The following is a 26,453-nucleotide window of genomic DNA, read 5'->3' as shown; positions in this document are numbered from 1 at the left end:
ACAAGAATGGAGAAGCATGAATCCTATGTACTCAATTTTGATATGAGGACAATTAATGACAATTAAGGTTATGGGGAGGGAAGCAGAAAGAGGGCCGGAGGATGGGGGGTAGGGCCTTGGTGTTTGTCACACTTTATGGGGCAGGACATGATTGCAAGAGGGACTTTACCTAACAATTGCAATCAGTGTAACCTGGCTTATTGTACCCTCAATGAATCCCCAACAATAAAAAAAAAAAAAAGTTTGAGGAAAAAAAAAAGATCTTGAAAAAATAATACTTCATTTTATATCGAATCAGAAAAAAACTCAAACAGCCAAGACATTACTCAGCAATAAAAACACAGCAGGAGGAATCACGCTACCAGAGCTGAGACTCTACTATAAATCGATAGTGATCAAAACAGCATGGCATTGGCACAAAAACAGAGAAGTAGATATCTGGAACAGAATACAGAACCAAGAGATGAATCCAGCTACTTACTGTTATTTGATCTTTGACAAGCCAATTAAAAACATTCAGTGGGGAAAAGATTCCCTATTTAACAAATGGTGCTGGGTGAACTGGCTGGCAACCTGTAGAAGATTGAAACTGGACCCACACCTTTCACCCTTAACTAAGATAGACTCTCGCTGGATAAAAGATTTAAACTTAAGACACGAAACTATACAAATACTTGAAGAAAGTGCAGGGAAAACTCTTGAAGGAATCGGCCTGGGTGAATATTTTATGAGGAGGACTTCCCAGGCAATTGAAGCAGTATCAAAAATATACTACTGGGACCTGATCAAACTAAAAAGCTTCTGCACAGCCAAAATCATAGTAAGTAAAGCAAGCAGACAGCCCTCAGAATGGGAGAAAATATTTGCAGGTTATACCTCGGATAAAGGTCTAATAACCAGAATCCACAGAGAACTCAAACATATTAGCAAGAAAAGAACACGTGATCCCATCTCAGGGTGGGCAAGGGAGTTGAAGAGAAATTTCTCTAAAGAAGACAGACGCACGATCTACAAACACATGTAAAAAAGCTCATCATCCTTAATCATCAGAGAAATGCAAAACAAAACTACTTTGAGATATCACCTAACCCTAGTAAGAGTAGCCCACATAACAAAATCCCCAAACCAGAGATGTTGGCGTGGATGTGGAGAAAAGGGCACACTTCTACACTGCTGGTGGGAATGCACGCTAACACGTTCCTTCTGGAAGGATGTTTGGAGAATATTTAGAGACCTGAAAATAGACCTGCCATTTGATCCTATAATTCCTTTACGAGGTTTATACGCAGAAGGCCAAAAATCACAATATAAAAAAGACATCTGTACCAGAATGTTTATTGCACCCCAATTCATAATTGCTAAGTCATGGAAGATGCCCAACTGCCTATCGACCCACGAATGGACTAGCAAATTGTGGTACATGTATACCATGGAATATTATGCAGCCTTAAAGAAAGATGGAGACTTTACCTCTTTCATGTTTACATGGATGGAGCTGGAACACATTCTTCTTAGCAAAGTATCTCAGGAATGGAAGAAAAAATATCCAATGTACTCAGCCCTACTATGAAGCTATATTGTAACTTTCACATGAAGGTTATAACCCAACTATAGCACAAGACTATGGGGAAAGGGCCAAGGAACGGGAAGGGATGGGGGAGGTTAGGTGGAGGGAGGGTAATGGGTGGGGCCGCACCTACTGTGTATCTTAGAATGGGTACAGGCGAAACTTACTAAAGGCAGAATACAAATGTCTACATACAATAACTAAGAAAATGCCATGAAGGCTAGGTTAAACAGTTTGATGAGAATATTTCAGATTGTATATGAAACCAGCACCTTGTACCCCTTGATTGCACTAATGTACACAGCTATGATTTAGCAATCAAAAGAAAAGAAAAGAAAAAGAAAAAATAAATAAACTGGGAAGATGATGATCTTAAAAACGTTAAATTATTTTTTTCATGGGTTTTTCTCCTTTTTTGCACAATTGAAAAACAAGAATTACAACAAAATATCTCCTCCATGAAACAGGTGTGAATATGAAATTGGAATTCAGTTTCTTTAAAAATTCAACCTCAAAGTTATGGATTTTTTTTGGTTAGGAATTAGGATTTATTGACAGGTTCAAATGAAGGGCGGCACAGTGGAAGTCCTCATGAGTGCAGGGTGCCACTTGTCTGGGCGCCACAAGTGGGAATGAATTTGACTCCACCGCCATATGGGATGAGCCGCTTCTCAGCCACCATGTCTTCAAATTCATCTGTATTAAACTTGGTAAAGTCCCACTTCTTGGAGATGGGAACCTTCTGGTGGACAGGGAACTTGAATTTGGCCCTGCAAAGGGCCTCAATCACGTGCTCCAGTTCTGTAGTTTGGTGCGGATGGCCAGAACGCCCTGGGGATTTCTAAAGGCACGAAGCGTACTCGTCTGGAGCCTGTAGTCCCCAGCACAGAATGACATCTTGTTGATGTGGATAATGTGGAAGGGGTGGGCCGCACGCAGACTTGACCGCCATCTTTTCCGAGCAGCCCCCAGGAGACCTGTTCGTATTCATCTGACACCACGTGGCCCCAGAGTGAGAACTCATCCGCTATTGCCTTCTTCCACCCCAGGTCAAAGATGAGAATCCTGGCATGGGGACACCTCGGCAGAAACGAGTTCTTACAGTGCCCTTATCACCCGGGGGGGCGGGGGCCATGGAGATACCAAGATCTTCAACCACAAACTTGCAGCCCTTTCCAGACCAAAGGCAATTGCAAAGAGTCCAATTAACAAATGAGTTAAGAACAAACACTGAAGCCAGATGTTTCATAGCACTGTGTCCATAGCAAGGCACTTTATTTCTGTGAGCCTTCATTTCCCCAGAGGTAAAGTGAAGGTATAACATTGCTTGTCGCATCGTAAATGCTATGTGTGTCTGTCAAATAAATAAGTAATAAATGCCTTTGATCACATTTACTATCATCACCCATCTTTGAGGAAGGCAAAATTTCAAATTTTGTATCCAAAGCCAACATTTAAAAAGAAATCAAAGTTTTGAAGCTCATTATCCAAATTTAGCAGACATTTCCCTCCCTGTCAACTTTGACCTATTTCCCTACCCAAGCCCTAGCTTCTCAGCAAAGCCATCACAAGTGTGTGCCTTAGATTGTTACCTTGACATTTTATTCTTAACTCTTCTTTAATCAATCTAAAAACAAGAAAAGCAAGATTAAGGCATCTGCTATGAATTTTTTTTTTTTTTTTTTTTTTTACAGAGTTTCACTCTGTAATCCTGAGTGGCAGCCAGATGTTGTGGCATCATAGCTCACAGCACCCTCAGTCTCTTGGGCTCAATCGAAACTCTTGCCTCAGCTTCCTAAGTAACTGGGACTACAGGTGCCCGCCACAAAGTCCAGCTAGTTTTTCTATTTTTAGTAGGTACAAGTCCCCCTCTTGCTCAGACTGGTCTTGAACTCCTGAGCTCAAGTAATCCACCTACCTTGGCCCACCAGAGTGTTAGAAATACCGGCGTGAGTTACCACGCCTGGCCTGAAATTCTTAGTTAAGAAAATTAATAGCACTGTTTCTGAAAATCTAGAGCAAAAACTAGGAGAATAGGGGAGGGAATTATCCTTCCGTGCCGCAGCACCACAGCACAAGACACTCCGTTCACCCTGGTGAGAAGCTAAGCAGGAATTGTGCCCATTTCTTACTCCCTAAATGCCTGCTGTCAACACTTCCAGCCTTGGTTAGTTTATTTAACTTCAGCCTCTGCCTCTGATCCCTTCTCTGTGAACCAGGAGTTAATACCCTGTGCTGTTTGAATGAGTTAATAATACATCAAGTATGCCTGGTGTGGTGGCTCACGCTTGTAATCCGAGCACTCTGAGAGGCCCAGGAGGGAGCATTCCTTGAGCTCAAGAGTTGGAGACTAGCTGAGCAAGAGGGAGATCCCCATCTCTACAAACGGGAAGGGAAAGGAAAGGAAGGGGAGGGGAGGGAAGAGAAATTAGCTGGTCACAGTGACACTCTTTTGTAGTCCTGGCTACTGGAAGGGAGGCTGAGGCAGGAGGATAGTTGCGGAGTTTGAGGTTGCAGTGAGCTATGACGTCACTGGGTACATTCTAGCCGGCTGACACAGTAAGACTGTCTCCAAAACAAACAATAAACAAACAAAACCATAAAGTACCTGCACATATGATAAAGCAAGGATACAATAAACGTTAGCTATCATGTTGTGATATTAGACCTTTTTGGTTTGGGCATTGCTTTTCTTCCCCCCTCAAGGGTTTGTTTTAAATAACCGTATGACCCAGAAAATGAGGCGGAGCGGGGGGAAAATTGCTGTTTGGCAAACAAATAGGGGCAGGGTGGATGCAGGAAGGAGTTGACGACAGCCTGGAAGGGCAAAGTCTGCACTCCAGGCCCCAGAATAAACTTTAGCATGGTAATCAGCACAGACGCCAGTGGTCAGCAGCTTCCATACAAAGCAGCTAACATCTGAAGTCTTCCAAAACCAGCAACGCCCTCCGTCAGCGCTGGGACCTTTCAATCCACAGAACCCGCAGCCGGCCTCCTCACAGCCTCTGCTCCACTGCGTCCCCCAGAGTTGCCTTGGAGGCCTCAACTATCCGAGAGACGCCGTTGCTCCACGAGGCGTATCTGTGTTTCTCGACTGCGCAGCTCGGCAGCGGGTCTTCCGCCGGGTCAGAGTTGACCAGGGCGGCCTCCAAGGGGTGCAGAGAACAGGGAATGAGCGCCGAACCTGCGGCGGCGGGGGCGTGGCTCGCGCGGAGGGCCCGCCCAGCCTTCCCATTGGCTGAGGCTGCCCGGGGCGGAGTCAGAGCGCACCTTTCCCGGACTCCGCGGCTCCGCCCCAACGCAGGTCCGCCCGGAGGCGCTGCCCAGCCCGGTGAGCAGCCGGGGCCAGCGCCCGGGAAGCCCCGACCCGGGTCATGGGGGGACAGATGAGGTTGCCGCCCGGGCAGCCCTGTCGGGAAGGTGAGTGTCAGTCCCGAGCCGAGGGACCTGGCGACTGGGTGGCGACGAGACCGGGGTGGCGGTCTCGGGGATTCGGGGGGACCAGGTGGGGATACATCGACTGTCAGCGCAGTCGCGCTTGTCATAATTCATTCAGTCGTTCGCTCGGTCAGTCAGCAGTCCAGCCAGCCGGTCAACAAGTACGTACGGGTGTCCAGGACATCCCGGACTCTGCGGGGATGCCTGAGTGGAACCAGGCAGATGTGACTGTCGCTGGGTTCGCGCGGCCGACGGGTGTACGTTACGTGTGATTCCTGCGTGCTGAGGCTTGACCAGGAAATCGGGATGTGACGGGAAGACTCGACTCCCAGGTCCCTGTGACCAGGCCATTTCCTCTGACTCAGTCCCACTCGGGAGTCCGCGGCCGGCCGCCGTCGCCCAGTGGGCGGAGGGTGCGCTGGGGACCGCGAGAGTCGGGTGTTGGCCCGGCGCGGGCGGCTGGACCCGGGGACCCCGGCGGGAGTCGGGTGTTGGCCCGGCGCGGGCGGCTGGATCCGGGGACCCCACGAGAGGCGGGCAACTCGGGCCGCTGGAGGGCAGCTGGACCCGGGGGCGCGGCGGGAGGCGGGCGCCCGGGGCCGCCAGGAGGGCGCCGGGCGAGGCTGGGCCGCCCACACCTCTCCGTCCGCGAAGGACACCCCAACCCCACCGGCCTGACTCGCTGTGCAGTCACTTCTTGGCTGCTTACGGCGAGAGCCCTTCTGTAAGGGAGATCGGGAGCTGGGCGCACTGGTGTGTAGGTTCTGGTCGCTGCTGGCTGGGCTGGGATTTCTGCGCCCGCCCCAGAGCCCTATTAGATCGCGGTGCCGGACTCTGCGTCCCTCCAGGGGCGCCCGGTACTGAGGGGCTCGCTACAGTCAACGCCGAAGGCGCCCAAGAGAGGGTAAAGGGGAGGAAGGGGGTGAAATGATGGGGTGAAATGACCAAGAAGAACGCAGGTGTTTCATTTCCATGGTGATGAAGAGGGCCATGAGCGCCGGTGGGAACCGCTGTCTCTCTGTACGATCTTTGCGAAGCTGCTGGCAACTTCTCCGGTCATCTCCCCTCTGGGCTTTTGCATTTCGATTCCCTGAGGGAGTCAGTAGCGAGGTCAGCGAACTCTTCAAAACTGTGCCCGCGAGGGAGAGAAGGGACACACAAAAAGAGAAATGCCTGAACAATTCAAAAACTATTCTCATCATTTCCTAGACAGTCAGGTTACGTGCCCTGTTTTCTAAATTATTTTTAAACCACTAAGTCAAACTGTTGCCAATACACTCACCCTTGTTTACCTAAAGACCTGTAAGTAGGGAGGGTGTGACTTACACACACTTGTTCGAACTTCCGGATGTTTTTCCTGCTTTGCTTATGCATTTATTTCCAAGAAATATTCAGGCTCAAGGCATAAGGCCTCGGATTCATTGGTAATGGTGAGCAAAGCTGAGGAGGAGTTAGAAGTCAAAGTCCTTATAATCAGTGGTGGGACGATATCAGACTTCAGCATCAGACAACCTCCTCAGCTGTAACGTAGCGTCCCTAAGCCTTTCTTCATCTATAAAATGAGAATAATCCCTACACTTTACAGTTGTGAGGAAGCTGGTGCAGGTGAAAATACAAATGAGGCACACAGTCCAGAGCCTGACAGGGAGTGAACAAGAGCTGGATTTTTCATTTGTTTATTCATGCCAATAATGAGTCCCAGGTGCCGACCACTAGCCTAAGTACTAGAGGGATTTGCAGGAGGACTCTCTGTCCTAAAGTCCAGGACTAAGTCCTTATCTCGTGTAGTTCACTATTCAGATGGCAAATAATATGTAAGAAATGAATTTAAAAGGTCAAGACAATAGCGGTAAATGTCATGGATAACATATTGAGAGTGTTTGGGGATGTTTAGATTCGAAGACAACCCCTTGGAGAAACTGATTTTCTAGCTGAGACCCAAACAGCAAGTCTGCCATGAGGTCTGAGGATAGAACATTCCAACCTAACTTCCGTGACGTACATGTGGCTTCCACGCCTGGTTTTGACTTTGAAAAGCATGGATGCTTCCAAAGACCTTCTAATCCAAAATTATCTCCCCCTCAGATTTAAACATATGAAGGTTATTATAAAACATAAGGACATTTGTTTGATTTGGAGAATGAAGTAAGGGGAAAGGATGGAAAGTGAGAGATTCCTTTTGATTGGGGAGGTAGGGGAAGGGGTCTCACTGGAGGGGGCATTTGAAAGAGAAGTGACCGAGCTGTGCCAACCGGCACTCTGCAATAGGCTAGTAACAGATACTTTTTAAAAAGCTTTATTTGAGAAAAAACTTAGTCTATAAAAACCACAGAAGAAACAGCAAGAGTAAGGAATGAGATTAGACAGGTAGCTGGAGCCAAGATTCCACAGGGCCTTCTAGACTGTGGTGGGGATTTCTGATATTTTTCTGAATGAAAAGGGAAGCCCTTGGGGGATTTTGGCAGGAAGAATGATAAGATCAGATCTACTTTTCCAAAGCCTCACTTCACCTGAAGGTACTCTTTAACCACATTTCTTACCATCTCCCTCTGTCACCACACCCTTGAATTTCCTTGCATCCTCAAGCACCTTCTCATCTCAGACTTTTTGCTTTTACAGTCAGTGGGGAGGGTTTTCCATCTAATCCTGTTTAAAAATATTCCTTGATGCTGTTTTTTTTTTTACTGTTTTCCATGGCACTCTTAACATATTGTTTTGTTATTTGTTCATTTGTTTATTCTTCTCCCCTCCCCCCCTAGAATATCAGAGCAGGAATATTGTTTCATTCATTGTTTTTATTCCTAGCTTCTAGAAAATGCCTGACAGGTAGCAGACACTCAAATATTTGTTGAATAAATGAATGAAGGAAGACTAGTGGTGTTTTGGAGGTGATGTCAGAGATGAGCCAGTTTCAGAGCATGTACAGCTTTAAAGTTCAAGATTAGTTAGGAGATCAGGTTTTGTTGTAAGTAGAAAGAAAGAGGAGTGACACAATCTAATTCACACTGGCGGTGTTTGGGGAATAGATTTTAGTGAGGTAAAGATTTTTACATCATTCAGCTTTTCCTATGCTGATGTGAATAGGCGAGTGTACCACATGTTGCTTAAGGATCTAGACAGGGTTCACTTGGGTGTCTTTCTGCTTCAGATTTCACGTCCACCTGGGCATGGCCCCTTCCTGTGGGGTGAGCTCAGATCTGCTCCATGTATTTTCATTCTAGGGCACAGGCTGAAGGGTTGCAGTTCCTCAGGGAATTAAGTAAACCCAACCACATCAGCATATGTGAAGCTCATCCTCACATGTATCACCTTTGCACAGGGCCACCAAGGTCACTTTCAGTCTGACATCAGGGAAAAGAATCTCTACAGTCACTGACCTCCTAGGACCCTGATATTCTACTCTATGTAATAAACTGGACAATTTGAATTATTCCTCTCTATAGCCAATTAGCAGTAGACAAGCTAATAAAGCATCTCATCTTCGTATACACAATAATATTTTTCAACCTGCTTTACTTGTACTTTATGTTTTATTTTTCTGAAATAGGATACTGACCTGGGAATTGAGTTACTTGGCTCTAGTTTTGGCAGTGACATAACTTTGATCAGAGTCACTTAAAATCTTGGCATGCATTTCTTTAAAATGTCTTCCAGCTACCAGTGCCTATGAGTTTAGAACTGGTGCATTGTAATGGTTATGGGCCCCCAGGATTGTTAACAATTCTGGGAACAAAGACTGTGCTCAAACTTCAGAACCACTGCGTTAAACTCTCTTAATTTACAGATGAGGAAACTGAAACCAAGAGCGATTATTCACCTTGCCCGTGATTAGAGATAGCAGTAAGAGCTTAAGGTAGAAGAAGGTATATAATCTAGAGAATATTTAACTGTTTTTAAATTTTAAAAGTATGTGTGTAAACTATAACACCTATACAACAAGAAAATATTAAGTTGAACCATGTAACACTATTAATTTTGTAGGGACAAATATTTTCAAATATCATCTATTTCATATGGTTTCACATAACATGAGAACATTAGCAGTACTGTATGTAAGAGCAAAAACACTGCAAATTACCTGTATGTCCACAGACTATAAAACACAACTATTCAGTTGTGGAATAGTTACACAGTGGAATTCTACAGCACAGTAGGAGAAACCAGCCCTGCAGCCACGTGTTCCAACACTGGTAAATCTCAAAAGCAAGTCACCAAAGAATATATTCTGTATGATTATATTTTTATAAAAAGAAAATCAAGATAGTTGTTCCCTCTGAGAGATAATATTTTACTTCTTTAATTAGGTAGCTGATACATTGGTGTACCATGAATTGTTTTTCTTTCAAATTGATATATATTTCTTAAATATTATTCTATATTTAGAACAACTAATAACATCAAAGAAGTAACTAATGTTTCCTGCTGGCGGGAGTGGAGTATAATAAATTGCTACATTCCCTTGAGAAGCCTATTGACAGTGTCTGTTTAAATGAAGAATGATGAATATAATAGATTTTTTCCTATGTTGAATAAAGCCTGGATTAAAGTCCCTGGATAATTATTCTGCTTACTCAGATGTTGAGAAGTCAACTCTGATTTCAGATATCTTTGATTCTTCAAAAAATACTTCAAAGTCTCTGCCCACACACCCATCTCTCGCCTTCTCCTCTAGGCCTCACCGAACCCCCAAACCACGGTTCCTGCCCTCCATCCTTCAGTCATATCTGCTGTAGATTCCCACCCTAACAGGTTCCCAAAACATGAAAACAATTTAAGCTCTAAGGTCAGTACCCAGACAAGATTTTTATTATTTTCCTGCCATAAAACTTGGAGGATTCATGTCTGCCACTTACCTCGAGAACTTGCAAAGTGCAACTGAGACTATTTGCACCCCCTTATCATTCTCTGTCCCCACACCCCTGCAATGTTGGGAACATTTTGCTATGTCAACAGCTTAGAAGGAACATTGTTTGACTGGAATGAGACCCACCCACACCAATTTCAGCAATGAAGTTTTGGAATGGTTATGTTAACTGCGTAGTAAATGACCATGAATGCAGCCGTGGAATTCGCTGGAAAGTTAGGTCAGATGTTTTCTCAGGGGTGAACGTAATCAAAATTCTTACTAACAAAAATATACACAACCATTTTCCATTCTTGGGGCTTAGATGAAATGAACAATGTGTGGAACAGATTGCTAAGGACTAGCTTGTGTAAAAAATTGCAGCAGTTCATATAAAAACAACCTGCCTGAAAATTGCCCAATTTTATAGAAAATCCCAGAAATAATAGAATTCTCCTTGGAATATTTAAAAGTTTGGCTCAGAATTTATTCTGTATCTTTGAAACAAAGTCAGTTCATTTTCAAATTACAGAGATAAATGAAATAGTCATGAAACCTTTGAATTCAGTTATTTTATTATTTTCCAGATCTGAACTTCATGGTTGGTTTTTAACTTTGTATGTGGTAAAATTCAGGTGGCTTTATAATGCTTCATCAGAAATGTATAGATCTATTTATGAAAGTTGTGTTGCTAAAACATTTAGTCAAATTGTCTTTTGTTCATATGCCTTAAGATTTTTAAAATGTAAAATCAATTTTTTAATTCTGAAATTCTGTCTGATTGGTTTTCCTTTACCCTTTTTTGTTCAGGGTAATTGATAATGGGAGATTTTGCCTTTTTATACTGGAAATGATGAGAAGACAGAACATCTTGTCACAATGTCACCTTGTTGGTAGCTTTTTAAGTAGAGAACAGATTATAATAATTTCTTGTGTAGTAGGAAATGGTTTCATTTTGTGTTTAGCCTCAAAATTCCAAGGTATATTTGTGATAATTAGTCTGCCTCATTGGTTTACATGCTTATTTCAGTTTTATTGTTTGAAAAGCCTACTGATATTTAATTCATTTTCCTATGAAATTCTGTTTTATTTAGGAGAAGGTGAATTAATTAATAGTCATAAAAATTATTTTCTTCAGGGAAAGTGGTACAGAAAACTAAACCCACTTTAGGAGATGTTCTCTGGAATGCACAATGTCCTGTGCTGTGGTCATTTCTAGACCTCTCTTTACGTTCAAGCCTCCCAAACCTGCTTTCCAGGAGACAGGCCAATAATGTGAAGGGGTGAGATGGACGTGAGTGACTGTGATAAACTGTCAAGCACCAGCCAGGTTCAGCAGTTTGCTGTTTTGTTGGAACAAAGACCCAAATATTGCCAGATCTTCCAACTTATAAGAAAAATCCTCACTTTCATGGGAAATCTCTCATTTTTAAATGATGACAACTAAATAATTTAAAATCATTTTCAGCAATCCATGCAACCCAAATTCAAACTGCCTTATAGACCTGTGGACCACGTGTTAGGAACTTTTTTGAATGCAGTAGAAAAGTGTTTCTGGCTGGGGCGGGCGCGGTGGCTCATGCCTGTAATTCTAGCACTCTGGGAGGCGGAGGCTGGTGGGTTGCCTCAGCTCATGAGTTTGAAACCAGCCTGAGTCAGAGTGAGACCTCATCTCTTAAAAAATAATAATAATAATAAAGTGCTGCAGTACCATCCCCCCAAGCTCTGTTACTTGCATGGAGTGTGTGAGCGTTTCCGTTCCTCTCTGACATTCCCTTCTTTCCTTCTTCCAGGCTCCGTGCTGTCTTTGGTCTGTGCAAACTCCTCCCAGGCATGGTGTGAGATCACCAACGTGTCGCAGCTGCCGGCTCCTCCTGTGCTCTCCACGGACCCGAATTCCAGCACAACCAACTTGAGCATTTCAGCCAACGTGGAGAACAAATACAGCCTTTACGTGGGCTTGGCACTGGCAGTCAGTTCCAGTGTTTTTATTGGCTCCAGCTTCATATTGAAAAAGAAGGGCCTCTTGCGACTGACCAAAAAGGGCTTCACTAGAGCTGGTATGTAACACAGGCAACTGAGGAGTTCAAGTTTTTGACTGCACAAGTAATCCTAACGTGAGGCCCTCACGCCACAGTAGGCTACCGTATTTATCTTACCCCATTCTCCTTGATGGAGCCAGCTGCACCTTCCGCAGTCTCCAGCCTACCTCTCCACCTCCTCTTACACTTTCCGCTGAGTCACATCCACTTTTCTCTCTTTCCTGGAATAGGCCTAGTTCTTTCCCACCCAAAGGTCTTTTCCCTTTACCTGGAACTCCCTTCTCCTGGCTCATAACTCAGCTGACTCGGCCTTCAGACTTCAGTTTGAGTATCCTCGCCCCTGAAAGGCTCTTCCTTTCTAGGCAGATCTCCTGACCCCCCAGCCCCTGTTATTGCCTATCTTTCCACTAACAGTTTTCTTCAATGAATCCAGAATAATTTGTATTTGTATATTTATTGTTTATTGTTGTAAGGTGTACAACAGGTGTACTTGTTTATTGATAGTAGTTCACAAGAACGGGAATCTTTTCTAGCAGTGTTTGATACCAAGAAATATTTGTTAAATCCATAAATCAAAACCAATGGAATGAGGCGCTGTGGCGACACTTCTGATGCTGAGTAGCTCTCTTTGATTATCCTTCCTGATCCATGAATCCTCTATTTTTTATCAAGCATAATATCATAAGACCTAAAGATTTTTTTAAGATCCATATGGAAAACTAAATGACTATAAATTGTGCAAACAAGGCACCTGTAGCTCAGTGAGTAGGGCGCCAGCCCCATATACCAAGGGTGGCAGGTTCAAACCTGTCCCTGGCCAAACTGCCACAACAACAACAAAAAAATAGCGGGGCGTTGTGGCGAGCACCTGTGGTCCCAGCTACTCGGGAGGCTGAGGCAAGAGAATCGCCTAAGCCCAAGAGCTGGAGGTTGGTGTGAGCTATGACGCTACAGCACTCTACTGAAGGTGAAAAATGAGACTCTGTCTCTAAAAAAAAAAAAAAAAATTAGATATTAATTTATTATATGTACTTCAGTCTCTTTGTAAGTTTTAAATTATCTTGTATTATTTAGTCTGCTCTAATGTCAGTATCAAATTGTTTTATTAATATAACAATATGGTTTTAATTTGTGATAGTGCAAATTTCATTTTAATAGTATTCTTTTTTTTTTTTGAGACAGAGTCTCATTATGTCGCCTCCAGTAGAGTGCTGTGCCATCACAGCTCGCAACAACCGCAAACTCTTGGGACTTAAGCAATTCTCCTGCCTCAGCCTCCCAAGTAGTTGGGACCACAGGTGCCTGCCCCAACGCCCAGCCATTTTTTGATTGCAGTTGTCATTGATATTTAGCTGGCCTAGGCAGGGTTCAAACCCGCCACCCTTGGTGCATGTTGTTGGTGCCATAACCACTGTGCTATGGGCACCACCCAATATATAATTTCTTTAAAGTGACCTTTCAAACCAGTGGAGAGAGGATGAGTTATTTGATTGAAAGTATTGAGACAATTAAAAAAAATTAGAGAAGAAAAACATGAAAGGTCTACTTAATACCATTAGGCAAAATAAATTCTGGATAGTTTAGAGTTAATTTTAAAATGAAATAATTTTTTAAAACAACCTAAAAGAAGGCTTTTCTAAGCATAATGGTAAAGGAAGAATCTATTTAGTATAAAGGAAGAGATTGTCTAGATTGGACCTCCCCCCCCAAAGAAATTCTATATGGCAACACCTTAACTGAAACTGAAAAATAAATGATACATTGGGGGGAGATGATGAAATATATAATAGAAGGTACCTAAGTTTCATAACATAGAAAGAGTGTCTGTACTCAATAAGAAAAAGATTGGTCCCTAACAGAAAAAAGGCAAAGCACGGAAGTAAGAAACACAAAATAAAAGATCCAAATGAGCAATAAACATATGTAGGTAAGTATTGTGTTAGTGCCCAAACAGACACCAACTAAATAATATAAGGTCCAGTATTGTAATGTAATTTTAATCATTTGAAAATTTTGTAAGGAAAACATAGCTAACTTCTTTGCAAAGTTATATTCATAGCTTATATATCCTGTTTAGTTTAATTATAGTAAAATATTTACTTTTCCCACTCAAATTCAGGGAAATTATGAGAAACTTTGCCATTTTCTTTTTTTTTTTAACTTTGCCATTTTCTATAGCAAACATATAACAGTGACTTCAGGTCACAGATTACAGTAGTGGCTGTGGCAACTCCTTGAATCCTTAGGACAGCTTTTTTTTTTTTTTTTTTTTTTTAATTGTTGGGGATTCATTGAGGGTACAATAAGCCAGGTTATACTGATTGCAATTGTTAGGTAAAGTCCCTCTTGCAATCATGTCTTGCCCCCATAAAGTGTGACACACACCAAGGACCCACCCCCCTCCTTCCGTCCCTCTTTCTGTTTTTCCTCCCCCCCCCAATATCCTTAATTGTCATTAATTGTCCTCATATCAAAATTGAGTACCTAGGATTCATGCTTCTCTTAGGAGAGCTTTTTGCTCTTTTTAGGAGACAGGTAGACACTCAGCATCCTCCTGGCAAGACAGAGAGCGTGAGCAGAGTCCATCTGCTAGATGCTCCTTATTCATAAATCCAAAAATCTCAGAAGTTCTTATGTCCACTGGCTCCTTTCTTTGTAACCTCATTAGGTACCAACTTGTGATTTATGATTTTCTGGTCTTAACTTAAGCATGGCTGAAACAAAGCATTTAGAGTTCATGGTAGTCTATATCCACACCTCTGACTGACACAATTACAGCGAACCTGTTAATCAAATAAAATTTCTTACAAAGAAAAAATACTTTCCATAGAAATCTAAGGTGACATAGTGACATAATAGAAAGCTTTAGAAGATCTTTGGAAATGAGCAAGCTAAAAGATTTACTAACTTGATTTTTTTTTTCAACTATAATCCTATAGTTCCTTTTCTAGAATTGAAGTCAATTATTCACACCTTCTTCTTCCTCTTTGGAACTTCATTTTTATTTTTGGTATTTTCCTAGGACATGGTGGACATTCTTATCTGAAGGAATGGCTCTGGTGGGCAGGATTATTGTCAAGTAAGTTCTTAATACTGAAAATGGTGTTTGACTGGAAAATGGTAAATAGATTATGTGAAATCTTTCAAAATTGATTCATTTATCTTCCTGCCAAGGGTAGAATTTAAGTCTAAATTTTTGTCTGTGGCTATAATATAGTCTCTGTACTATATATAATAAAACATAAACAAGTTATTTATTTTTCCTTCTCACCCTCATGCTTTTAATACTGTCCTGGAATGCAAAGGAAAAGTTGATATTTGATATATTTTATCACAAACTTCTCCTCCTCGTATTTTTTTCTCCATAATGATTGAAAAAAGTTCTTTTCTCCTGTATTTTCCCAGCTCCTAATTTGAATCTATGACTAGTTTAGCTCCGTATCTGCTCAAGAATGGGCACAATTTTATTGCCAAGACCAAAACATGGATGAATTAAAGGACTGTCTGCTTGACACTGAACAAATGGAGAAAATATGAAGGATGTCTCTACTCTCCTTCCTCCCACACCTGCTTTGGGGATTCAATGAGATTTTGTAGGATGCGAAGCACTTTCTAAATACTACTGTGATGTCCACATAGAAGGCAATGCTGTCCCTCAGCCCCTCTGCTGATTGCAGCCTCCTAACTCTTCTGAGCATTCTTAAAGCCCAGCCCTGAACCTTCCCCTTCCCCCAAAGGGCATCGCAGAGCATAGTTTCATAACATCATCTCCTTCTGCAGGCAGAAGTCCTACAGCGTCCCTGTATTTTCCCCAACCAAGTAAGACATTTCGGCATTTGTGAGATACTGTTACAGGAAGGAACTCTGGGTATCTTTTCCTTAATAAGTGGTAGAATCTAAAAGAATCATGAATAAAAATAGTCTAAATGCATATAGTCCTTTCAGTTTTTAAGGCATTTTAACATCCATTTTCCTACTTTATTTGAATAAAAGTTGACAAGGCCTGTACTGGAAAGATTCCAGATAGATGTTTGGATGATTCTCTTTTTCTCTCTTTCTGTCTTCCTTGCATCTCCCCCAGCTTCTGCCCACACTTTAGACTGAAAATATAAGCAGAGTATTATATGGCTACATTTACCATTTTATTCTCAACATGTTAAAAAGCTTATGCCAGTATTGAAGAGAGAAAAGCATACATTAGAGATTAGGTAAGTGACGAAACATATGCTACTTTGATCATAAAGTCACAGTATTTTCCTGCAACGCTATCTAGAAAGATAAGAATACAAGTAATATAAATAAGTATTCAAGGGAAGCATAGTATTCTAAGAAAACTGCCATGGCTCTTTTTATGAGAGCAGTTTCCTAATTATTCTGTCCTGTAACTTTAGATTTGTTTTATGATGTTTTCATAATGCTGGTGACTCCTGCAGATTGGGGGGGATGTGGCATAGCCACCAGAGAAAGGGAGAAAGTATACCAGGGTTCCTTTCTCTGTCTGCAATAAGCGTTTGCCTGGTGGAGTTTGGCGGTATGAAAATACTGCGTTCTGTGGGCCAGTGTCCAGTTGTGATCTGTGAGAATGATTTGGCCCCAGTGCAAGATCCCCATTCTTGGAAAGATTCCCGTCATCCTAGATACGGGATCTGCACTATCTCAGGGAAGGCTAGAGTTCCTGGGGTAAGAAAAACACCCCATTCAGGAGCATGTCGGGAAGCCTTGAAAACAGCTGTTAGCTACTGAAACACTGTACTTGCCTGTAGATCGGGTGCAGTTCCGAGAGGCCTGACTTCCTGGACCTGTCCTGGGCATTCCTGGCTGCCCCACCTAGATGCCGGATCTCTATAAAATGTTCTGATTTTGCAAGTCGGTTTTGGTTGTCATTGCTCATTTGCAAAGCAGTAGGTATTCTGGAGCAAATGGAATAATTCTCTACTTAACAAAGCTACCTCCTAGATTTGTCACAGTGACCAGCTATGTGTTCAGTACTGAATTAACTGAAATCCCTATTAAAAATCATTTAAAATGTACATTCATCTGTCACCCTTGTATTAGTTGAGTTTGTACCACTAGGAGTTATAGTTTATCTGTGTCCCTTAATACCAGTTCTCTCTTACCCTCCATAAAATAAACTGCATTGTTCCTTTTAGCTAGATAGTTCAGTGTCTTTGAGATAAAAGCTCAGTGGTTTCCAAGGGACACTTGTTTTTCTCTTCTTAAAAATAAGTCTAACTTCTAAATCAATGCTTCTGCTTACATCCTAGTGGCAGCAGGAGAGGCTGTGAATTTTGCTGCTTACGCCTTCGCACCTGCCACCTTGGTCACTCCCTTGGGTGCTCTAAGTGTTCTCATAAGGTATGTGCACAAAATAAACTTGGATTCTGTAGGTTTTTGAATACCAAAGTCAACTTAAACCATAAGAAATATATTTATTACTAAGTATATCTCCAAACAATAACAAGAAAAGTCTAGACCAGCCTGGACTCTGAGAAGACCCCAGATCATTTCTGGGACCCCTGACAAGCTTTGGACAAGTCATTCAACCTCAGTTTCCTCATTTGTAAAATGGGACAATATTTTTTTTCCTTGCCTAAAAAACAAATCACAAAAGTAGTAACTTGAGAAGACTGCAAAACAAATAGCAGTAGAACTGGGAAATAGATTGTCGTGTTATTATTATTTAGAAAACCTGTGACAAGGTGAGCTTGGTTTCCTGCTAACATAAAGTAATTGTGTGTTGTATTTGTGATGACTCAGTGAAGCCTAGCAGATTTTTTTCTCTCACCTGAGCACATTTCCAGACTTCTTTTAACTCTCTGTTGTCAATGTGATAAGTGAGCATAATTATCAGAGGACTTAAAAAAAACAATGCTTAGGTTAAATTTCAACTTTCACTAAAATTCTTGCACTGTCTGCTGGATACTTCTGTTTGGAGACGGTGTGGTTTATTTTAGTACTAGAATCAGGAAAATTTTTCATAAAATATGGATCTATTTTTATTGACTGGGTCTTTATGATGATCCCCAAATGAATGTGTTCAACCAGTCCATGAAGTCTTATGCTATCATTTGCCTGTTCGGGTTTTTTTTGTCTTTTTCTTTTCCATTCATTATCAACCTCTAGTAGAAAGCTTATGATTGGGGCTACCCATTTCCCCTTACTTTTTTAGTAGGATCCTTGTGAGAAATGAATAAGTAATACACACACAGAGCTTATTTAACACTTGTCCCTGCACTGAATAGTTCGCAGCAGTAGTGTTTTCACCCGGGTTGCAAATCTACAAGTGGCCACGTGAGGGCGAGTCTAGGAAAGCACCTGGTAATTGATCTTAGTCAGGTCAGGACAGATGGGCGCTGATAATTCAAGTCCTGGGAATACTGGGTGTTAGAGGAAGGAAGCTTGTGTGTAGGAGCCAGAGCAGGCCTACTGGAGGAGCTGCAGGGTGGTGTCCATCCAGTGCCAACATGTAGCTTCCTAAGGCCGTGGCAGCTGAAGTATTAAGAGCAACATGGAATAGGTGGGAGGATCATGGCAGGGGCAGGTACAAAGGAAGTACAGGGTGTCCCAAAAGTTGTCATACAGAAAATGAGAAATTATAGCTAAATGTATCTTTGTTTACAAAATATTCATTACAGAATTTTAGAAAGTATTCTCCATGTGTGGACCACCTCTTTCTACACACACACACAAAGTCTTCTCTCCCACTTGTGGCAAACACGTTCCAAGATATCTATTATTATTTTCATTTGCCATGTTATCTATTGTTTAATTTTTTCCTATGTATAAAAAATTTTGGGACACCACGTAATTTCAATATATTTATTGTCTGTGTGATTATAGTAGTACGAAATAGCTAAATATTAGCCCTGAGTAAAGAAATTCTTTTTCAGGAATATATCTTTCTTTGAAAATTTCATGGGCACACATGCTCTAAATGTATCATGCCAGTAAGATATAAAAGATCTTCTATTTTGCTTAGCTTTGCAGAAGAAGATGGAGGACATTGAAAATGAATTGAGAAAGACCTCTGGGAAGTCATGGGAAGATTATAGGGATAAATGTAGAATGGCTAGTACAGCTCTTCAACTATAAAAGCAATTGAAGCAGATGTGAGTGACTATCAATTCTGAGCTTCAGATTAATCATGTATTTCAGTATCACACAGCATATTCAAGTCAGCACATTGGGATACCAGGTGTCATGTACCACAGTGTGACTTCAGAGCTGCCATGGGATTCAAAGGTCATTGAACTATGGTGATTTTATTTTTTTCTCTCCCAACAGTGCAATATTGTCTTCTTATTTTTTAAATGAGCACTTGAACATTCATGGGAAAATTGGCTGTATATTAAGTATACTGGGGTCAACTGTGATGGTTCTCCATGCCCCACAAGAAGAGGAAGTCATTTCTTTGTATGAAATGGAAATGAAATTAAGAGACCCAGGTCTGTGATTCAACTTACAGAAACACTTAAATCCGCTCTACTTTCTCTCCTCATCAAATGATATTTGTAATATGTAGGAATACTGTAATAGGCTTCCTACAAGCCTATCTGTGGATCGTGAGATACCATATGGTTTGAGGGAACATTACAAATCTTCTGAAAAGATGATTTATGTTCCTTCTTCCCCTCTACACAATGGAAGGGGAAGACGGTGGAGGTAAAAGACCCTGGTTAGAGTGCCACTGTTATGTCGTAGCTCACAACAAGCTCAAACTCTTGGGCTCAAGCAATCCTCTTGCCTCAGTCTCCCAAGTTGAGACTACAGGCACCTGCCATAAGGTCCAGCTAGTTTTTCTATTTTTAACAGAGGCAGTGTCTTGCTCTTGCTCAGTCTGGTCTTGAACTCCTGAGCTCAGACAGTACACCGACCTCGGCCTTCTAGGGTGCTAGGATTACAGGTGTGAGAAAAAGACTTATAGTCAAACCCAAATCTTTGCTACTTTCTGTCTCTGAAAATAAAAAGTTAATCTGACAATACTTGCCCTACCCCATAATGTTATTGGTGAGATTAGCATTTTCTGAAGTCTGATTCTTTTCCCTTCCTAACAGGATTTATTTCCTTCGCTGTGATCATAATTGTGATCTCATTGGTGCTGATTTTGATTGTGGCTCCCAGGAAAGGACAGACCAATATATTGGTCTACATTTCAATCTGTTCTTTGATTGGAGCATTTTCAGTTTCTTCCGTCAAAGGTCTAGGAATTGCCATTAAGGAACTGTTGGAATGGAAGCCAGTTTACGAGAATCCCCTGGTTTTTGTTTTGCTGGCTGTCCTTGTGCTGTCAGTGGCTACACAGATTAACTATCTCAACAAGGCACTGGACACCTTCAATACATCTCTGGTGACTCCCATCTACTACGTGTTCTTCACATCCATGGTGGTGACCTGCTCTGCCATCTTGTTCCAGGAGTGGTACGGCATGAAGGCTGGAGATGTCATTGGGACCCTGAGTGGGTTCTTCACCATTATCAATGGCATCTTCCTTCTACATGCTTTCAAGAATACTGACATTACCTGGAGCGAGCTGACGTCCACGGCTAAGAAAGAAGTCCTCTCTCTGAATGGCAATGAAAACAGTTATGCTTTACTGGAGAACATGGAGCATTTGACCCCAGGGTGCAATGATGATATTACCTTGTTTAGCAGAACTGGTGATCAAAGTCTCTAGAAACCCTAAAATTTAACCAATATGAGACATCCAGAGAGGAGAAGGAATACTCGCTTTTTGGAAGAACCACTAGGGAAGTTAGCTTTTTTTTTTATTTTTTTATTCTGTCACTACAGGCTACAGTGCCTTGGCATCAAAGCTCACAGCAACCTCAAACTCTTGGGCTCAAGCAATCCTCCTGCTTCAGCCTCCCAAGTAGCTGGGACCACAGGTGCCCACCACGGCACCAGCTACAAAGTTAGCATTTTTAAAGTTCTAGCTAATAATGTAGATGTGAGGCCAAGTAAAAATGCCTTCACTTGGGCCATCAAATTTGAAAATTGAGTTTTGATCCTCTTCCAGAAGACATCTGCTTCTTTTCATTCCTGCAAACTTGAAATATTCCCTAAGCATAAAAAAAAAAATGGACAAGGAGTTATATGTATTTCAGAATAATCTTTTGTCTGGCCACAATCTACTTGACTCTGCCACATGGCTCTTGCTAGACTGGTGATAATTCACAGATATAAAGTTGACTGTGCTCTGATAAGCAGAGTGTCAGTCACCGTTCTCTGAATCATAATTTCAAATTATTAAAACTGAAAAGTAAGGTCACTGGTGCTTTGTCCTCCCTTCCACAGATTCCTTCTTTTTAAACCAGATAGCCGCTGGGTGAGTGTTAAAGAGAAAAGCAGGCCTGCTGTGGAAATCTGTTCCTTACTGAGAGGGAACTTACAAGACACACCTTCCCATGAAGAACTGATGAATTGTAATTTATTGATAAACCATAGAAGTTAATTACCAATTACCTCAGGTAAAGGAATATAGCTTTTTTTTTCTTCTTATAAACACACAAATGATTGTGTTCACAGCTGCCTTTGACTTAGACCTGGGGGACATAAGACAAAATGGACTTTCTGGACAAGTCCAAGTGAATTCAGCTTTGGAGTTAACTGAATTCATATTCCTTTTATTTACTGTTATCCCAAGTTTTTTGTTGTTATTGCTGATGTAGAGATTTTTATAAAATAATTGCTACATTATTTCAGGATTATATTGTATACTTCAATTTTTCTCAAATGTTTTTAAATATTCAAATGTTTTAATGGGCTTAAATATTTTAATCCCATTAAAGTGTAAGTTTTTCACAGACTAGAATCAGAAAAATCTTTGCAAAAAACTGAACAAATTCTCTTAATAGTTCTCTTAAAATGTGGTTCTTTTACCTTTATTAAAAGGTTCTTTCACTCACCTTTAAAACTAGGTATAGATGTATCCTACCACAATAAGTGGTAGATTATCTTTTTCTGTTAAATTTCATCGTTTTTTCTATATAGCTTTATTGATAAGTTTTTTTTAGAATAGAATAGTTAAATTCCTAGAAAACAAAATACAAATGAACCTCTTTAAGCTGACTACCCAAAGAACTGTAACAAACTGGTCAACATATGGAGGTGGTCAACACACAGGAGTAGGCCTACTGTACTGATATGTATAGGTGGTCTTGTCTGGTCTGTGAAAATTAGGTCAACTTAAGGAGGTGGTCAGTATAGAGAGGTAGTCAACTATGAGGGTTCTACTGTATTAAGACCATGGGCTACTACAGGAAAATACCTCTAGCACATTAAAACTTTCAATCTCATTTCAAATGCATAGCAGGAATAACATTTTTGGTGGGTTTTAATGTTTGTGGAAATATTTCCTATCATTTCTTGATTTTATAGAAAAGAAACTGGCTGGGTAGTGCCTGTGGCTCAGTGAGTAGGGCGCCAGCCCCATATACCGAGGGTGGCAGGTTCAAACCCGACCCTGGCCAAATTGCAACCAAAAAATAGCCAGGCATGGTGGCAGGCGCCTGTAGTCCCAGCTACTGAGGAGTCTGAGGCAAGAGAATCTCCAAAGCCCAGGAGCTGGAGGTTGCTGTGAGCTGTGTGACTACACGGCACTGTACCAAGGGTGATAAAGTGAGACTCTGTCTCTACAAAAAAAAAAAAGAAACGAAACTGGCTATCTTACTTGTAGACTCAATTTATATTTCTCAAAAACAAAAATCCTAACCAAAAAATTGTCATTAGAAAAAAAAAACACAAAACTTTCAGTTTGACTTGAATTTTTCTGCTGTAACATCAAATGTTTTAGTTTTGTTTTTGGTTTCTAAGATAGCTCAAGACTATCCAGGATAATAACAGTAAACTCTTTATTGAGAATTCTATTAAACTGACTTCAGCATTTCCCCAGATGCACTGAACTATGACTGATGGTTATGGTTACAACCTGCAATGGTTACAAGGCCCTGCAGTGCCTTCCTGGTCTCTTGGGCGTAGTTTACTGTGGGTTTGTTTTTAAGACAAGGTTTCACACTGTCACTCATGTCAGGTGATGTGATCGCAGTTCCCTGCAGCCTTAAAGTTTTAGCCTCCAAAAGTCCTACTGCCTCAGCCTTCCAAGGTAGCTAAAACTACAGGCACACACAACCATGCCCACCTGATTTTTAAAAAAAATATTTTAGAGATAGGTTCTTGCTATGTTGCCCAGGCTGAGAAGCTCTTGGCCTCCCAAACTGCTGGGATTGAAGGATGCACTTCTGGGCCCAGCCTCGCACAGTTTAGTGCTCAGGGCAATTCAGTGCAGTCTAAATTTCTGAAAACTGATAATCCATGGAAAGTCCATGGGTTGGTACCTCAGATTTAATACATGTTTACTCTGTTGATTACTGTTTCCCTTGACTAGTATTTCAGATACATAAGCTATGAGCACAAGTTTGTAGGAAAAGTATCTTCTGAAAAGGTGACATTTAAAAATTGCAAAAATTCTTCTAATGTTTTTCTTTTTAGTGTTGCAAGCTTTATTAGTTTCTAGAGAACACCTTTTTGGTGAGGAAATGAATGGCATTTTTCTTGACATCCGCTTGAGGCTGTGCTGGTTCTCTGCTCTAGTGAAGTTACATTTCAGACATTTCTTAGGTTCCACCTGTTACAAAGTTTTGCCCTTGGTAGGTTGTCCTCAGGACAAAGGTTGCTGGAACACTAGGACCAATGCAAGCCATGGGTTGGAAAGTGAACTGCTGTTGATGTATATTCCCTGAAGGAAGTCTGAGAAAGATTTAATAAGTTGAAATATGTTTAAACAATAAAAGATTTGAAAAATCCTATATTAAAAATCACTGGTGGGTACATGCATTAAGCAAACAAAATGTCATTGCAAGTCTAACACTAAAAATTATTTTTCCCATGTGGGAAGATACGGTCTAAGGAAGAATAAAATGCTGGGTCCCCATATTCAGAGTAGCTGTGTTAGTCTTAAGCAGTAGTTTGTATACATAATACTTTGTCATTGTGTAGATATGTGTATCTTAAGATTTATTATGTGAGTATTATGTGTCATTAAGGATTACCAAGGATTACAAACTTATACTTCCAAAGACAAATGGAAAGCTTTTCCTACTTCTGTAAAGATAACAATTTTATTTTTTGACTTAAATTTTTATTAGGTCAATGCTTAGTAATTGTGTTTGTTCAGATTACAGAATGTTCATGCAACTGTTTAGACGTAGCAGCATGAAATAAGTGGCTGTTTTTAAAAGTATTAAATTAAATACATGGAAATCACTTTGTATGATGGCTGATGTAAAATAGGCATCTAATAAAATTTAGCACTCTTTGAATCAACACTTCCATTCTTACTGTTTTAATACTAGAGAAATAGGAATCTTTGAGTGCCAGTTTTCATACATTTTTTGCTTTTCTGAAGCTCCTTTTAAATAATCCAAATGAAAGTGAATTGTATCATTGTACTATCTGAACACCAAGGCAAGATTATTCCAACAAAAATTTTTCTTAAAACTTTTAATAGAAAAAAACCTAACTGCTAATTTTTACTTTTTAACAAAGCTTCGTGGAGAAATCACTTATGAATATATGTGAAATATTCTCAAATATTTTGAATAAACTATTCATAAAATTTTATATTTTTCAAATGTTTATCAATACTGTTCATTTTAGAAAATGTACAAATGTTTCTGTATATTTTTCATTTGCAATAAAATGGTTTAATGCTCAAAATGCTTTAGAGTTCAATTTTTAGTTTATGGAAGTTAAGCACATTACTCACAAAAATATTCCCATTTTGTTTAGATTTAAAAGTTTCAAAGTCTAACAAAAATCTATACTGATGTTAATTTTGGTGTTTCATTTCCCTTGAAATTGGAATTTGTCTTTAGAAGAAGGCTCTGCACAAAACCATCTTCCATCTAACTGATTTGGTGCCTGAACAAAAGAAACTGTCTTGTCCTTCAGTAATTTTATTGAACAAGAGAGAAACTCAAAGCTGTCAGTGTAGTATCTCCCCTCAGTTCTTTTAAAACGTATTATAAAAATACTTGCTGGATGCTTTAAGCCCTGGGTGAATTTCCTTCTAGCCCTGGGGCATCACAGCTTTGTTTCACATGTTAGCTACCTCACCACATCTTTAATTTTCCCTGTTTTAATTTGAACTCCTGTTTGAGAACAACTCCCTCAGTAGTTTTTAATTCATAGAAATGAATTGTCTGGGGTACAAGAGACCTCTTTGTTACCTGTGCCTGGCTCCCACAATTTTATACACAAAGTCACATGCTATTTTTTAATTACAAGGTTAGGGCCAAAACGAGGCCCCAACTCCAAGCCTCCCAACACCCCAAACTGCTCAATTCACCAAATGCAGACACACATTGAAAGGGGACTCGGTGGAGGTGGCTGTGCAGAAGAGCAGCTTGTCCCAGCCAGTTAGGACTGTCTGCAGTCCCTCGCCGGCTGGGTCTGTGGGCACCAGATATTGCAGCACTCTGGAGGGGGCTTAAAAGAAGTGTCTAAGAGGTAAGCTTGGGTTACAAAGATTCTTAATTCTCACCTTAACAAGGGGGCAACATTTTTCCATGGAAAGCCTTGATTGGTTGCAAACCCCCCCAAATTCTGAGATTGCTAACTGCCCAAACCACTCTTCCACCTCCAGTGACGAATCACGAGGGGGAACTGTTAAGTTTAAGAGAAAACTTTGGCTTGGGGGCATTTTAGTTTTTATAGGTAGAACTTCTGGGACAGTGGTGGGGAAGCTGCCCCTTCCCCATCTGCTCCAGAGTGTTGGGTTCCCAGCCCCCAAGCTCCTGCCCAGGCAGCCGTCAGAGACAGGGTCCCCGGCCACGGGAGGCCCCAGGAACCACCTGACTATCTGGACAGACAAGGGTCCAGAGATCAGGGAGCCACGTCCTGACCACTGTCTCCCCGAACTCCCAGCACATTCTGGCTTCTGAGATCCAGCCAGAAAGTCCAGACGCGGTAAACAGCGCGGGACTCGCCCTGCTCGGAATCCTCCTACGGAAGCCAGCGCGGCCCTGGCTGTCCAGCCTCTGTGAGGAAGCCTGGAGATCTGCAGGCCCGACCCGCGGGCAGTGGGCCAGTACCGGCCGTGGCCTCTCAGGAGCTGGGCCCACACCCAGAGGGGAGCGGTGCGCGGTGCGCGGGCGAGGGAGGCTTCGTCAGTGTTCACAGCTGCTCCCCTGCGGCCGGCGGGGTCACCTCACCCCTGAGCTCCGCCTCCTGTCAGATCAGTGGTGGCGCCACATTCTCCCAGGGGTGAGACGCCTACTGTAAACTGCACATGGGGATCTAGGATGGGCTCCTCAGGAGAGTCCAACGCTCCCCTCCCCCCATGCAAGGGATCTACCCTGTTTCCCCGAAAATAAGACAGTGTCTTGTTTTAAGGTGTGCTCCCAAAGATGCGCTAGGTCTTATTTTCAGGGGATGTCTTGTCTTTCCTGTAAGTAGGTCTTATTTTAGGAGGATGTATTATTTTGGGGAAAACAGGGTAGGATGCGGCTCCTCAGGAGAGTCCAACGCTCCCATCACACACACACACACACACACACACACACAC

The 26,453-nt window shown here is 41.6% G+C and overlaps 1 protein-coding gene and 1 pseudogene across 1 annotated transcript; one reads left to right on the top strand and one right to left on the bottom strand.

Moving 5' to 3' along the window:
- Positions 1-2,156: 2,156 nt before the first annotated feature.
- On the bottom strand, positions 2,157-4,943 carry LOC128575790 (60S ribosomal protein L10-like; annotated as a pseudogene).
- On the top strand, positions 4,508-24,595 carry NIPAL1 (NIPA like domain containing 1). Its single transcript, XM_053578099.1, has 6 exons — positions 4,508-4,987; positions 11,642-11,908; positions 14,913-14,969; positions 17,155-17,245; positions 19,175-19,335; positions 19,945-24,595. The coding sequence occupies exons 1-6, from the start codon at positions 4,942-4,944 to the stop codon at positions 20,562-20,564; spliced, it is 1,242 nt and encodes a 413-aa protein (XP_053434074.1). The 5' UTR covers positions 4,508-4,941; the 3' UTR covers positions 20,565-24,595.
- Positions 24,596-26,453: the final 1,858 nt, after the last annotated feature.

Source organism: Nycticebus coucang, chromosome 23 (assembly GCF_027406575.1).
Source record: "Nycticebus coucang isolate mNycCou1 chromosome 23, mNycCou1.pri, whole genome shotgun sequence".
Classification (NCBI taxonomy): domain Eukaryota; kingdom Metazoa; phylum Chordata; class Mammalia; order Primates; family Lorisidae; genus Nycticebus; species Nycticebus coucang.
Note: the sequence above shows the minus strand (reverse complement) of the source record. Positions and strands in the feature narration are given on the sequence as shown.